Below are 16,943 nucleotides of genomic sequence, written 5' to 3' on the forward strand. Positions count from 1 at the left end.
TGTCGAACTCCTTTCTCAATTTTAAATTTGCTATTGTCTTTGTCTAGTCTAAAGAAAGGTAGCGTTCTCACATATTTTCTTCAAAATCATAATATATGGGGTATCTATGCTTTGTCTTTCCGGTGCACGAAACATTGTCTTATGCTGTATGGAATCAAATGTCTTTTCATAATCCACCAATGCCAGGCATAATGGTGTTTTACATTCATTTGTTTTCTCCATTAGCTGTGATATTACGTGAAGGTGATCCATAGTTGAGAATCCTGTCCTAAAGCCAGCTTGCTCTTTTGATTGATTCTCATGAAATATTCTTTCTAATCTGTTAGTAATGAATCTTGTGAACAACTTCTATTTGTGGGATGATGAGCTAATTGGTCTATAATTTCCAATTTCTGATTTATCTGCTTTCTTATGCAGCAAAACTATGATTGCATTATTCCACTCCTTAGGTGTCATGCCTTTTCTAACGAATTTTGTGAAGAGTCTTGCCGTTTTTTTGTCATGTCTCTTCCTCCCAATTTTAACAACTCTACAGTAACTTCACCTTCGTGCAGGGCTTTTTGATTCTTCATTTTCTTCAACGTATGTTCTACCTCATCATGGAGGATATCGGGTATGTCATATGTGTTACTAATTTGTGATCCATCTTCCCCACTGCTGGCATTATTCCCGCGCTCCTTGTATAATTCTCTATAGTAATATTCTGCTATTTGCATTATGCTTTCTCTGCTATTTGTAATTCTCTAAACTTCAGTTTCAGTATCATTTGTCTCGCAATTCTTCAGTTTCAGAAACTCGTTCAATTTCAGTATCATTTGTCTTTCTGTATTAGTGCTCATGGCTGCTGATTTAAGTCCTTTGTTTTCGCTTAATACTTGTTCTACTTTTCTTGTTTTAAATCTTCTTATGTCCTCTCTCAGTCTCATTCTAATGGCTTGGCATAACTCAGCATACTCAATTTTATTCTTGTCCGTGTTTATCTTGCTCTTCATATTTCATCTTCGGTTCATCATGACAAGTGTTTCTTGACTAATTTTTTCTTCTTTGGATTTCTTTTTACAGAGGTGTCTTGGGCTTTATCACTTTCAGAAGGTTGTAATATTCCTCATCGATATCTTGGTACTGAATAGTCTGCAGAAGTTCAAACTTGTTCTCAAGTTCCAATACATATACTGCTTTTTCTCCTCTTCTGTTATCTCAAAGACCTTCATATTATTTACTCGTCAGTTTTTCCTTTCTTTTCTTACATCTATATCAAGTGTGCATCTTACCATTCTGTTTACGTCGTTCAGGACGGTAATTTCATTCACAATATATCTTCTGTTAGTGATGATGAAGTCAATTTCATTAGTTGTTAATCCACTTTGGCTCTTCCATGTCCACTTTCTGTTCACCCTTTTCTTGAAAAGAGTGCTCATTACTGACATTCCTCGAGATTCTGCAAATTCCACAAGTCTTTTGCCTCTTTCATTTCTTTCACCAATTCCAAAATTTCCTACAGTTCCCCTTTCTGTGCTGTTTTGTCTCTTTCCAACCTTAGCATTGAAGTCCCCCATAATGATAGTGTAGTGCGTTTTCTGCTCATCTAGAAGCCTCTCAATTTCGGTGTACATTTCTTCAACCTCTTCATCATCATGGCTCGATGTTGGTGCATAAATCATTATAATCTTTAGCTTGTACCTCTTAGAAATCTTGAGTATTAGAGTATTAGTCTTGACACCCTTGGTGATGTACTTTTGAATTCCAAAATGTTGTTTTTTATATCTTTATTGACCAGAAAGCCAACTCCACCTTCGCTCCTTTCACTGTTTCCATTGGTGTACAGCAGATTTCCACTTAATAAACTTATAAGTGATTCATTTCTTCTTCTTGTTTCAGCCAAACCGATGGTATTCCAATTCACATTTTCTAATTCCTTTTCCATCTCTAATATCCTATCTTCACCGATCAGCAATCTTAGGTTGTAACGGGCCAAGTTCAGTTTCCGTGCATGGCAGCCTGGTTGTACCCAGAGATTCTTAGCACCCTCTGCTTCCATTCTGATCCTCTCGCTGCCATAAGAGGGGGCAGTGAAGGCCACTGGAAAGGAGGGCCATTTGTTTCATCATGCTGTCATGCGCTGGAGGGTTTGGTCTTTTCCTCTTCACGCTGACCAGGCCTCTTGAAGAGAACCATTCTACACGTTCGTTGCCACCTAAGTGACGAAACAGGGCTTACCATTGAGGTGTGCATGAGTGGATTTTAGGGAGGCAGGCCAACAGGACTTCTCCTAAATCTTCTGAAATAGAAAGATATTGGATCCATCAGTGTTTAAGACTGAGTGCCTGATAACACACACAATGACTGTTCCCCTCTAAGCACCCTCCGTATACTGAATAAAAAATATTTTAATTAAATATAGGCTGTATTTGTTTTTTGTTTTTTTCAGAAGTGTGATTTTGTTTTTTTCAAATAAGTATATGTATTTAATTTATATTTTGTATGTGAATATTATTTTTATAAATAAAAAATTAAATTTAAAAAAGTGTGTATATTGTTTCTAGGGGGTTGTAAATCCCCCTCCAGATGTCCAGCATTGCAATACTAAGAATCTGGTCACTTTATCATACAGTAATTATATAAAAGTTAAAACTCATACTTTGATAGCTTGATTTTTGGTGCCAAGAGGAGCAGTTTTCATCAAAACTTTGAGTGCTTCTGTATGTTTTGCTATATTAGTTGTTAAGAAAAATATAATAATAATATTACAAATAAAAGAATAATAATCAAAAATAATGAAAACTATTTGAAACTGGAATAATGAAAACAATGTATTACATGCATTTATTATTTTAATATCCTCTTAACCACTCAAAATTAATAACATTTAATGATGACTTCTGAGATGGAATTTTTTTTTTTAATTTTACCAGAAATTTTTTCTACAAATAAATCAGCAGTGTGATCAATAAAATTAACTGAATACTACAGTAGCTCACCTTTGCCAAAGCTTTGTCCAAAGGTCTTTTTCACTTATTGCAAAATAACCTTATTACAGTCAATGGCTAGCTTATTCAACAAAAACAAATTTTCCGGCAATTTTCTCAATGAATTTGAGTACAGTACTTTGAGTTGGTGCATTTTTGGTGCCAGGGACTTAATGAATTCGTTTATTTAGCCATAGATGAAGAGGTTAAACTCATTAGCCATAAATTTTGAGTTTGACTAATGTAGTCAAACTCAGAATTTTTTTTTTTTTTGGCTAATAACACAATGCAGTGTTTTATGGACAGTAATATAGTACTCAATTTGGAACATTAACATGTAACACTTTACCTAAGGCAGGCCTCTTACAGTTTAATGAACATAGTTTAATTAATTTTGTCTGGACTCCATTATAGTTTGTAAACTGTATCACTGTGATGAACTTTTTAAAACCACAAAAGGAACAATCCAAATTTCAGTTATGTGACATGAGCAGCAGCCGGTAAAGCAAGTTGCTGGAGATTTCATATGCTAGAAGTATAGTTAACTATGCTTCAAGCATCTGAAAATCTCCAGTTGTTGGATAATTCCAGATGCTAGAAGTATAGTTCATAAATTTGATGAGTTCAAAGTGGGGGGGTCAAGACATCAAAGGTGGATATTGTTAGGATATCAGAGCCATGGTATCACACAGATATAATGGATTGGAATTTGGGGAGTACAATGTGTACAGAAAGGATAGATAGGACAAGAAGGGGAAGGTGTTATGCTGCTAGTTAAGAAACACAAAATCTACGAAACTGCATCCAACTGACATTGGTGGACAATGCAATGTTGAGTCAGTGTGGTGTGACATAAGCACTGGGAAAGGGAAAATGACATTAGGTGTGTTATAGGCCTAATGAATCTGGTGAATATAATGAGCAATTGTGTAGAGAAATTGAGTGGATCAGTAAATCACAATGTCTTATAATGGGGGATTTTAACTTTCCACATATTGACTGGAACTTGTAGATTGGTCACTTGCACACTAGCAAGACTTTTGTGAATTTATTGGATGAATTTTCTTCAGCAACATGTTCGAGAGGCAACCAGACAGAGTAATACTCTTAATCTGATTATCAGGAGTGATTATTGATACATTAAGAATTTACAGATAAAGGAAAAATCTGAGTGACAGTGATCACATTGTCCTGATGTTAGATCTACTTAAAGATGTAACTACCATCAAGGGTAAAAGGAAGGGAATTTGCTTTCGTAAAGGTGACTACTCAGACAGTTTTTAAATTCTATACAGTGGGATCAACTAATGATGTTACCACTTGGTCACTTGCACACTAGCAAGACTTTTGTGAATTTATTGGATGAATTTTCTTCAGCAACATGTTCGAGAGGCAACCAGACAGAGTAATACTCTTAATCTGATTATCAGGAGTGATTATTGATACATTAAGAATTTACAGATAAAGGAAAAATCTGAGCGACAGTGATCACATTGTCCTGATGTTAGATCTACTTAAAGATGTAACTACCATCAAGGGTAAAAGGAAGGGAATTTGCTTTCGTAAAGGTGACTACTCAGACAGTTTTTAAATTCTATACAGTGGGATCAACTAATGATGTTACCAACGGTGAATTCTAAATCCCCTTCAGGGACTTAATCTTGAAGGCTACTAGGCTTTTCATACCAATTAAGAAATACTGTTCAAGGTTTAGGCCTAAATGGATGTCAGATGAATTAATGAAGCTCCAGCCAGAGAAGAAAAATACGTCAATTGCATATAACTCATCAGGCTCTCTAACAGCCTATGGCTGATATAAGCTACTCTGTAATCAAGTCACAAAGGAGGTTAGGCAGGAAAAGACATATTACGAGAAATCTTCGGCAAAGAACGCAAAGAAAAACAGCAAAGAGTTCTTTATTCGTGTGAACTCTAGAAGGAAAGTTATGAATCAGATTGGTCCACTAAACATAGATGGTTTCACAATTGATGATCATGCTCAGGTAGATGATAAACTGAATAAGTATTTTGCATCTACATTCACGCACATGAGGAATTATTCAAGGAGGGGAATGCCGGAAGCTTATCAAACTCTAACAGGTAGCTAAGTGGTTCTGCAATAACTGACAGCAAAGTGGAGAAGACGTTAAACATAAGGAAGGAACTGGGGTTGATGGGCTATATCCAGTTATATCAGAGGCAGCAAAGGAAGTAAGAAAATGCTTACCCATAATTATAACAGCTTCCTTGGACACAGGGGAGGTCCCCACGGACTGGAGTTGTGAAAATTAGCATTAGTACAGGCATATGATGCAAGAAAGCAAGCTTAATGCCTCAGCCAAAAAAAAAAAAAAAAAAACCTATTCCCATTTCACCCCTCCGTTCGTTCCAAATACCTGTCCAGCTCAGCTTTAAACTTATTTAGGCTATCAACTTCCACAACAAGGGATGGAAGTCTGTTTCATCAGCGGACTACCCTCTGGGTAAAGGCAAACTTCCGCACATCTATCCCACATCTGTCTTTCCTCAATTTCAATTTATGCCTTCTCAGGTGATTATTCTGAGCAGGAGGAAGAATCCCATCAGCATTGAGCATGCTCAACCATTCAAGGCTTTATACACCTCAATCAGATCACCTCGCAGGTGCCTAGTCTCCAGACACTGTAATTTGCAAAAATTAAGCCTTGCTTCTTAGTACTCGTTCCAGCAGCTACATCCTTCTTAAAATGAGGCCTCCAGACCTGTATACAGTACTCAAGGCATGACCTAACCGTTGCCTTATACAAAGGGATAATCATCTCCTTATCCCTGCTAGAAAAATTCCTGTATATCATTGACAAGACACCACGAGCTACTCTTGCAGGCCGTCTGCACTGCTCAGAAAACTTCATATCTGCCTGCACAATTACTCCCAGGTCCTTTTCGTTCTCTACCACTGTCAGTGTAGTACCACAGAGTTGATACGTTACTCTGGGGTTACTGTTTCCCATATGTAGTACTTTACATTTGTCAATGTTTAACTTCATTTTCCACCTCTCAGCACATCTGCTCAACTTTTCTAGATCCTGTTGCAGCAGCGTACTATCAGTAGTGTCCTTAACAACCCTGCTAACCTTTGTATTGTCTGCAAAATTGGACATTAAGCTTGATATACCATCATCAATATCATTTATAAATCGAGTCTGCTGACGAGGCTAGAGGGAGTCAGAAGTGTTCAAAGTCGCTAAGTGGATTTTCTTATTTATTGATTAGGAATTATTGTTTTTCTAAAACTAAAACTTTTGATTTAAATTTAGTTGTATAGCATCATTGTGTGATTTTCTGATTAATCTGGTGTATTTATTCTTTACTCGGCCTTGTAATTACATAAAAGTATCGGTAAGGGTATCAAATCCATGTGTTACAAGTTTCAGCTGTGCTAAACGAGGTTTTTTAGCCATATTTAGCCGCTTTATTGACCAATTGTAACATCAAATTCTTTTCTATAAGTAGCTTAAGACCTAGTCAGGACCTTAGTTTATTTTAAATTGAGACAGCGAGATTTGGAAGTTAATTATTACTTAAGTGTCTGTAGATTTACCGTTTGTAACTTGCCGCCATTGTTATGTTGTTTGTTTGGTTTTTAGGAGCATTAGCAACTAAGGCCATATTGCTCGGGGATATACGGTGGTCATTCCCTGACCTTTCTGCATCCTCCGTATTTGGTGGTGACGGGCTCGAACCCAGGTGTAATCAAGAAGCGTGCGCTACGCACCTGCTCCTTCCCACCTGGCTACGGAGGCACCACCATTGTTATACGACACGTTATATCCCGAACTAGATAGCGTAAGCTTAGTATAGTACAGTATATAATATAATATTGTCAATTAATCAGTAAAATCTATTAATTTTGTTAAACTACTTTGTCAATTAAATTGTACTTTTAACCAAATACATATAACAACTTAGATTACAAACGTAACATAATTAATTAATACATAACTTGATACGGAAGTTACACAAACGGAACTCGTAGATAATACTCAATACTGAAAAATATACATAGTGTTATAACTGTGTTGGGATACAAGTTTAGGGTTTTAATTTTGTACTGAAATTGAAATTTTATTTAAATTAAATCGAAATCATGACACAGACAAGAGCAGCAAAGCAAAAGGCTCAAGTTAATGGGAGTACTGTGGCTCGGGGAGAACTGAGGGGGGGGAGCAGTTGCCCTATGAATCACAGCCTTTTAAAATGCACTGCTTGCATGATGTGGAGCAATCGGGTGTGGGACATGATATTGCCATGGGGGATATCTTTGTGTGCGCACGCGATGCAAGCAGTGTAACGAAATCAGGCGACAATTCAGCGTTGTTATGGGCCTATATGAGAGCTTGAAGGACAGGGTGGATGCCATCGAAGGATCTAAATTGAGGGGCCCATCAAGCTCTCAGCTGCCCACATCAATGCCAGAGCTTGCACATGGTCATCATGCAACACAGCGGCAACCCCCAAGGCAGAATGCACTGGTCCCACAGGAACTAGTAGTAGTTGGTGACTCTATTGTCAGGGAAATGGGGAACATGCTTTGTAAAACGGATAGGTGGAACAGGACCAGGGTATGTCTCCCAGAGGCAAAGGCTGATGACGTTGTAGAGCGGATATCATCTTTTAAGGGCACAAAAGGTGATATAGTTGCACACATTGGCACTAATGATATTAAGAGTAGGAGACTGGCAGAATTACTTAACAAGTATAGGTCACAGTTGAAAAAAAGGAGTGAATTAGGGTTCAATTTGAAAGTGTCTGCAATTCTGCCCAGACACGATAGGAGGGAGTATATAATGAGAGCCTTGTCGATCAATTCGGCACTAGAAAGATTGTGCAAGGCTCGAGTGGTAGAATTTATTTCAGCCTTGTCTATACTTGTTAACAGGAGAGACTGCTTCTACAGGTATGGGATTCACTTAAATAGAAAAGGTGCAAGAATATTTGCTGATGCTATCAAGGCAGTGTTAGGTGGGTCGGAAAACTGTTAGCTTGGGGGGAGACAAAGACCAATAGATTGACAGTAGCCACTGGCAGAGGTGAAAGAGATTCTTGCACTGCTTCTATTAGAATGAGCAGAAGCCTGAAAAACAAGATGCATGATATTTCAGAGACTGCTGGGAGCCATTGCGGTACAAGTAAACACATGGGTTGTGTTAGGGTAGCTAAGAATAGAAACAGGTGAGGGTATACTTGCGTGTACACCAATGCTAGGAGTTTAGTAAATAAATTTGATAAATTTGAGGTATTGCTCAAAACATCAAAGGCAGATATTGTTGGGATATCAGAGACGTGGTGTCACACAGATATAAGGGATGCAGAACTGGAATTTGGGGAGTACAACGTCTACAGAAAGGATAAGACAGGATAGGAAGGGGGGAGGGGTTATCCTATTAGTTAAGAAACACATAAAAACCAAGGAAGTGAAGCCAGTCGACATCGCTGGACAGTGCAGTGTTGAGTCAGTTTGGTGTGACATAAGCATTGGGAGATCAAAATTGAGAGTAAGAGTGTGCTATAGGCCTAATGACTCTGATGAGTATAATAAGAAACTGTACAAGGAAATAGAGTGGGCCAGTAAATCAGAGAGTCTTATAATGGGAGATTTTAATTTCCCAGATATTGACTGGAATTTGTGGGCTGGTCACTCACACACTAGCAGGGCTTTTGTTTGCTTACTTCCTTTGCTTTTGTGGATTTATTGGATGATTGTTTTCTACATCAGCATGTTCGGGAGGCAACTAGAGGGAGTAATACTCTTGATTTGATTATCAGCAGTGATTCTTCATGCATTAAGAATCTGCAGATAAATGAACCACTAGGTGGCAGTGATCACAGTGTGCTGAAGTGGGATTTACTCAAAGAGGTAACTACCATTAGGGGTAAAGGGAAGGGTTATTGCTTCCGTAAAGGCGACTACGATGGACTGAGACAGTATTTAAATTCTATACAGTGGGACCAACTGATGAAGTTACCATCAGCAAATTCAAAATGGGAAGCATTCAAAGAACTTATCTTGGAAGCTACTAGGCTTTACATACCAACTAAGAAATATTGTTCAAGGTTTAGGCCAAAATGGATGTCAGATGAACTAATGAGGCATATGGCAGAGAAGAAAAATGCATGGGATACTTACAAATTAACACATGACATAGAAGCCTATCATAGATACAAGTTGATATGCAACCAAGTTACAAAGGAGGTTAGGCAGGCGAAGGCAGATTACGAGAAATCCTTGGCAAGGGATGCAAAGAAAAACAGCAAAGAGTTCTTTACTTATGTAAACTCTAGAAGGAAGGGGATGAATCAGATTGGTCCACTTGATATTGATGGGTCAACTGTTGATGATCCTGCTCAGGTAGCTAACAAACTAAATGAATATTTTGCATCGACATTCACACATGAGGAGTTATTCAGCGAGGGGAATGCCAGAGGTGTATTCAACTCTAGCAGTAAGCTACAGAATCTTGAAATAACTGGGAGTAAAGTGGAGGAGAAACTGTTGACGATAAACACAAGAAAGGCACCCGGGGGTGGATGGGATCTATCCAGTTATATTAAAGGAGGCAGCAAAGGAAGTAAGCAAACCCTTAGCCATAATTATGAGAGCTTCCTTGGACTCAGGGGAGGTACCCATTGACTGGAAATGTGCAAATGTGACCTCAATTCACAAAGGAGGATCAAAGGCTGACACAAGTAATTATAGACCTGTGAGCTTAATTTCTGTTCCAGGAAAATTAATGGAGGCACTGGTTAAAGAAGCACTGCAGGATCATTTAGACAAGACTTCAGTTATAGCTCGGACACAGCATGGCTTTGTTAAGGGGAAGTCTTGCCTGACCAATTTGATTGGATACTATGATGCAGTCACAAAAGAACTGGATGCAGGGAATAGCTTTGATATTATATACTTGGATCTTAGAAAGGCTTTTGATACTGTTGCACATGGAAGACTGCTACACAAATTGGAGCAGTGTGACATTGGAGGCAAATTGCTGCTATGGATAAAGGGGTGGTTGAGGGGGAGAAGACAGAGAGTGGTAATCAATGGACACTGCTCATCGTGGACTAATGTTATTAGTGGAGTCCCTCAGGGCTCAGTGTTGGGTCCATTATTGTTTTCTGTATTTATAAATGATATTGATGATGGTATATCAAGCTTAATGTCCAAGTTTGCAGACGATACAAAGGTTGGCAGGGTTGTCAAGGACACTACTGACACTATGCTGCTGCAACAGGATCTGGAAAGGTTGAGCACATGGGCTGAGAGGTGGCAAATGAAGTTTAACATTGACAAATGTAAAGTACTACACATGGGAAACAGCATCCCCAGAGCAACGTATCAACTCTGTGGTACTACACTGACAGTGGTAGAGAATGAAAGGGACTTGGGGGTGGTTGTGCAGGCAGATATGAAGTTCTCTGAGCAGTGCAGACAGGCTGCAAGAGTAGCTCATGGAGTATTGTCAATGATATACAGGAATTTTTCCAGCAGGGATAAGGAGGTGATTATTCCCTTGTATGGCAATGGTCAGGCCACACCTAGAGTACTGTATACAGGTCTGGAGGCCTCATTTCAAGAAGGATGTAGAGCTGCTGGAACGAGTACAGAGAAGGGCAACAAGATTAGTGAATGGAACAAAGGGGTGCTCTTACACCCCTTTGTCCTAAAAGAAAGGCTTAAGTTTTGCAAATTACAGTGTCTGGAGACTAGGCACCAGCGAGGTGATCTGATAGAGGTGTATAAAGCCTTGAATGGTCTGAGCATGCTCAATGCTGATGGGATTCTTCCTCTAGCTCAGAATAATCACCTGAGAGGGCATAAATTCAAATTGAGGAAAGACAGATGTAGGATAGACGTGCAGAAATTTGCCTTTAGCCAGCGGGTGGTTGGTTGGTGGAACAGACTTCCATCCCTTGTAGAGGAGGTTGATAGCCTAAATAAGTTTAAGGCTCAGCTGGACAGGTATTTTGAACGAACAGAGGGGTGAAGTGGTTTTTTTTTTTTTTTTTTTTTTTTTTTGGCTGATGCTGCATAAGCTTGCTTTCTTGCATCAAATGCCTCTACTAATGCTAATGCTAACTGAAGTTTAACATTGACAAATGCAAAGTACTGCACAGAAGTAACCACAGAGAAATGTACCAACCGTATGGCACTACACTTAGGGTGATAGAAAATGAAAAACACCTGGGTGAAGTTGTGCAGTCAGATATGAAGTTTCCAGAGCAGTGCAGACAGGCTGCCAGAGCAAGTCATGGGGTATTGTCAATGATATACAGGAATTTTGCTAGTAGGGAAAAGGAGGTGATTATCCCTTTATATACGGCAATGGTCAGGCCACACCTTGAGTACTGTATACAGGTCTGGAGGCCTCATTTTAAGAAGGACGTAGAGCTGCTGGAATGAGTACTAAGAAGCAAGGCTTATGTTTTGCAAATTAGTGTCTGGAGACTAGGCACCTGCAAGGTGATCTGATTGAGGTATATAATGCCTTGAATGGCTTCAGCTTGCTCAATGCTGATGGGATTCTTTCTCATGCTCAGAATAATCACCTGAGAGGGCATAAATTCAAATTGAGGAAAAACAGTTGTAGGGTGGATGTGAGGAAGTTTGCTTTTAGCCAGCGGGTGGTTAATTGCTGGAAGAAACTTCCATCTGTCGTAGAAGTTGATAGCTTAAATATATTCACGGCAGACGTAGACAAACATTTGGAATGAGTGGATCGCTGAAATGAGAAGAGTTTTTTTTTTTTTTTTTTTTTTGGCTGATGCTATATAAGCTTGTTCGGGAGGCACCTAGGGGGAGTAATACTCTTGATCTGATTATCAGTAGTGATTCTTCATGCATTAAGAATCTGAAGATAAAGGAATCATGAGGTGGCAGTGATCACATTGTGCTGAAGTGGGATTAACTGAAAGAGGTAACTACCATCAGGGGTAAATGGAAGGGTTTTTACTTTCGTAAAGCAACTATGATGGTCTGAGACAGCATTTAAATTCTATAGTGGGACCAACTGGTGATGTTGCCAACAGCAAATTCAAAATGGGAAGCATTCAAAGAATTATCTTGGAAGCTACTAGGCTTTACATACCAACTAAGAATGGAAGTCAGATGAACTAATGAGACATATGGCAGAAAAGAAAAATGCATGGGATACATATAAATTAATGGGTGATATGGAAGCCTATGATAGATATAAGCTGGTTTGTAATCAAGTCACAAAGGAGATTAGGCAGGCAAAGGCAGATTATGAGAAATCCTTGGCAAAGGATGCAAAGAAAAACAGAAAAAAGTTCTTTACCTATGTAAACTCTAGAAGAAAAGGGATAAATCACATTGGTCCACTGGATATTGATGGTTCAACAGTTGAGGATCCTGCTCAGCAGGTGGCTAACAAACTAAACAAGTATTTTGCATCTATATTCACAGATGAGGAGTTATTCAGGAAGGGAAATGCCAGGGGTGAAGTAAAGTATGGCGGTGAGCTAGATGATTTTGTAATAACCGAGAGGAAAGTGGAGGATAAACATAAAAAAGGCACCCATGGTGGATGGGATCTATCCAGTTATATTAAAGGAGGCGGCAAATGAAAAACCCTTAGCCATAATTATGAGAGTTTCTTTGGACTCAGGGGAGCTACTGACAGACTGGAGATGTGCAAATGTGACCCCAATTCACAAAGGAGGATCAAAGGCTGACATAAATAATTATAGACCTTTATATTGTAATTATATTGAGTTTAACTTCTGTTCCAGGAAAATTAATGGAGGCACTGGTTAAAGAAGCACTGCAGAATCATCTAGACAAGACTTCAGTTATAGCTCGGACACAGCATGGTTTTGTTAAGGGGAAGTCTTGCCTGACCAATTTGATTGGATACTATGATGCAGTCACAAAAGAACTGGATGCATGGAATAATTTTGATATTATATATTTGGATCTTAGAAAGGCTTTTGATACTGTTGCACATGGAAAACTGCTGCACAAATTGGAGCAGTGTGGTATTGGAGGCAATTTGCTGCTATGGATAAAGGGATGGTTGAGGGGGAGAAGACAGAGTTTTAATCAATGGACACTGCTCATTGTGGACTAATGTTATTAGTGCAGTTCATCAGGGTTCAGTGTTGGGTCCATTGTTGTTTTCTGTATTTATAAATGATATTGATGATGGTATATCCAGCTTAATGTCCAAGTTTGCAGACAATACAAAGGTTGGCGGGGTTGTTAAGGACACTACTGACACTATGCTGCTGCAACAGGATCTGGAAAGGTTGAGCAGATGGGCTGAGAGGTGGCAAATGAAGTATAACATTGACAAATGTAAAGTACTACATATGGGAAACAGTAACCCCAGAGCAATGTATCAATTCTGTGGTACTACACTGACAGTGGTAGAGAATGAAAAGGACCTAGGGGTAATTGTGCAAGCAGATATGAAATTCTCTGAGCAGTGCAGACGGGTGAAAGAGTAGCTCATGGTGTCTTGTCAATGATATACAGGAATTTTTCTAGCAGGGATAAGGAGGTGATTATTCCCTTGTATAAGGCAATGGTCAGGCCACACCTTCAGTTCTGTATACAGGTCTGGAGGCCTCATCTCAAGAAGGATGTAGAGCTGCTGGAACGAGTACAGAGAAGGGCAACAAGATTATTGAATGGAACAAAGGGTTGCTCTTACAAAGAAAGGCTTAAGTTTTGCAAATTACAGTGTCTGGAGACTAGGCACCTGCGCGGTGATCTGATAGAGGTGTATAAAGCCTTGAATGGTATGAGCATGCTCAATGCCGACGGGATTCTTTCTCTTGTTCAGAATAATCACCTGAGAGGATATAAATTCAAATTGAGGAAAGACAGAAGTAGGATAGATGTGGTGAAATTTGCCTTTAGCCAGCGGGTAGTTGGTTGGTGGAACAGACTTCCATCCCTTGTTGTGGAAGTTGATAGCCTAAATAAATTTAAGGCTCAGCTGGACAGGTATTTCGAATGAACGGAGGGGTGAAATCGGAGTTTTTTTTTTTTTTTTTAGCTGATGCTGCATAAGCTTGCTTTCTTACATCATATGCCTCTACTAATGCTAATGCTTGCTTTCTTGCATCATGTGCTTTTACTAATGCTAATGCAGAACTGTTGGTCTGATACCAAACTCTGGGGGACTCCACTAATAACATTAATCCAAGAAGAGCAGTGTCCACTGATTACCACTCTCGGTCTTCTCCCACTCAACCATCCCTTTATCTATAGCAGCAACTTGTCCTTAACAGTTTCCCATAACAAACATATGCTGTGTCTGAAATAAAATTTACAGCATTTTCTAGATGATTCTGCATGATTTGTTTTAGCCAGACTCCATTATTTTCCTTGGAACAAATGTTAAACTAACAGGCCTCTAATTACTCTTGTCATTCCTTGATTCCCTCCCCCCCTGTGAATTGGGGATACCATCTCCAGTCAGTGGGGGTTCTCCACTGATTGATTGGGTTTTATTGGCGCATTAGCAACTAAGGCTATAATGTGCCAAAACCTGGTCATAAAAAGTAAAACTTTCAGTGGCCTAATGAATTGGGTCACTAAGTCAAGGTATAAAAACAAAGTATAAAAACTCTAAAAGACAAATATCAGTAAACAAGTAATGTTCTCCACTGAATACAAGGATACTCTCATAAATATGGCAACAGGTTTGCTTACTTCCTTCACTGCCTCCCTTAATACACTGGATAGAACCCATTCATCCAGTGGTGTATTCTGGCCAGAATGCACTGAAACAACGTTCAGGTACTTTTTTCTAAATGTCATAATAGAAAATCATTAAATTTATACACATATAATGAAACAGTGGCATAATCAAAGGGGAGGGAGAAATATCTAATTCACCCATTGCTACTAAAAATATATATTAATAGTAATCTTTAAAATTAATATACTACTTTAAAAATTATTTTAAAAAAATATATAAATTTTGCAATTAAACTTGAATGTTTCTTACTAAAGTACAATGTATTAGATAATGAGATCGAATGAATGAGATATACTGTGATGCGTGCAAACAGTGCATTTTGATTCGCCACGGTTCATAGAGTCTGATTCAGTTACTGTACAGTCGATGTGGCGTTATCATATAGCCTTCTGGAGAACGAGCGTTACAGTACCATTTTTTTTTACGACAAGCATTCTGGTACTATTTTTTTTTTAGCAATACACCTCTGCATCCATCCCAGGAGGCCCTTCTCATGTTTAACTTCAACAATTTCTCTTTCACTTTCCACTCACTTATTACAAAATCATTCTAGCTCCCTGTTCAGTTTGAAAACCTAACAACCCCTTCCCTAAAGAATTCCTTATGTGTGAATGTAAATGTAAAATACTCATTTATTTTATCAGCAATCTGAGCAGTATCAACAGTTGAAACATCGATATCAAGGGGACCAATCTGATTCATCCACTTCTTGCTAGTGTTTACACAAATAAAGTTGTTGCATTGTTTTGCAAAGATTGCCTAACTTTGTTTGTGACTTGATTACAGACTAATTTATATTTAATCAAAGGCTTCTGTGTCAGCTGATAATTTATATGCATTCTATGCACTTTTCTTCTCTGCTACAAGTCTCATCAGTTCATCTGATATCCATTTAGGCCTATACCTTGAAGAGTATTTCTTACTTTGTTTGAAAAGCCTAGTGGTTTCTATGAATTCTTCCCATTTAGAATTTGCTGATGGGAACATATCATCAATTATGCCCCACTGTATAGAATTTAAAAACTGTCTGAGACCACCACAGTCACATTTACGAAAGCAAAAATCCTCCCTTTATTGGTGATGGTAGTTACATCTTTAAGTAAATCCTAAATACACTGTGATGACTACCACCTAGTGATTCTTTTATCTGCAGATTTTTAATGCATATATAATCACTGCTGATAATCAATTCATGAGTATTACTCGTTGCCTAACATGCTGCTGTAGAAAATGGTCATTCAATAAAACCATAAAAGTCTTGCTAGTGTGTGAATCACCAACCCAGAAATTCCAGTTAATATCTGGAAAGTTAAAATCCCCTCTTATAAGATATTCTTATTTACTGGCCCGCTCTATTTCTCTGTAGAGTTGTTCGTTGTACTCATCATGTCATTAGGCCTATAACACACTCACTGTTACTTTTACTACTGTTACTAGTGTTGATCCAATTGCACATAATCGGTTTAACACTGCACTAACTAAAAGCACAACACCTCCCTTTTATCCTTTCTGTAAACATTGTACTCACTATATTGAAATTCTGCATTGGAGTGCCTCCACATCTGATATTCCAACAATGTCTGCATTTGATGTCATGGCCAGCAATTCAAATTCATTCACTAATTTTATTTTTTATTTATTAATTTAACTAATTTATTTATTATTATGCTAACCTTAATTCGATACTAATAACCATGATTAAAGAAAACTTTAAAATCTTAATACAGCCTTCAGTCATATATATTACCCTTTACAGCAGTCCAAACTGTGGGGCATGAACCGTGCACAGAGGCTATCCTATGGTATGTGGCACCCGGGAGTCAACTGAAATTTGGTGTCCCACTTTAAAATTTTATTCATATGTGAATGTAAGTTTCAAGTTTTCTGGCACCTCTTGAACGTTGGCGCCCTGGTGCAGTGCACCCATGTCACCCTCGGAACGGCACGCCCCTGAGTGTGCATCGAGTTCAAGCAATAAAAGCATGAGTCACGCAACACAGTATTTGTAATACCAGCGAAAGTTCGAACATGCTGAATCTATCGTTGCATTTCCACTATACCATAGGGCCAGTTGTCTACATGTGTGTTAAAGAAACGGTGCATATATTATTCTGTATAGTAGGTCGTTACCCTATCCCCTGCACCAAAAACACTGAAAAACTTCATTGAACTCTGTCGACCACTTCAAGGATCAAGCCGGAAGTACCTACTT

At 38.6% G+C, this 16,943-nt stretch overlaps 1 protein-coding gene across 2 annotated transcripts in view; it reads right to left on the reverse strand.

Moving 5' to 3' along the window:
* LOC150087597 (actin-related protein 2/3 complex subunit 5-like) overlaps positions 1-16,943 on the reverse strand; it is a 68,637-nt gene that overhangs the window by 51,316 nt on the left and 378 nt on the right. For both annotated transcript variants that reach the window (XM_090369877.1, XM_090369879.1), the window contains exon 2: positions 2,639-2,710. In XM_090369877.1, coding sequence (XP_090226003.1) covers positions 2,639-2,710 — 72 coding nt within the window. The remainder of the gene's footprint in view (positions 1-2,638; positions 2,711-16,943) is intronic.

Source organism: Mastigoproctus giganteus, chromosome 3, assembly GCF_048544385.1.
Source record: "Mastigoproctus giganteus isolate SK-2022 chromosome 3, ASM4854438v1, whole genome shotgun sequence".
Taxonomy (NCBI): domain Eukaryota; kingdom Metazoa; phylum Arthropoda; class Arachnida; order Uropygi; family Thelyphonidae; genus Mastigoproctus; species Mastigoproctus giganteus.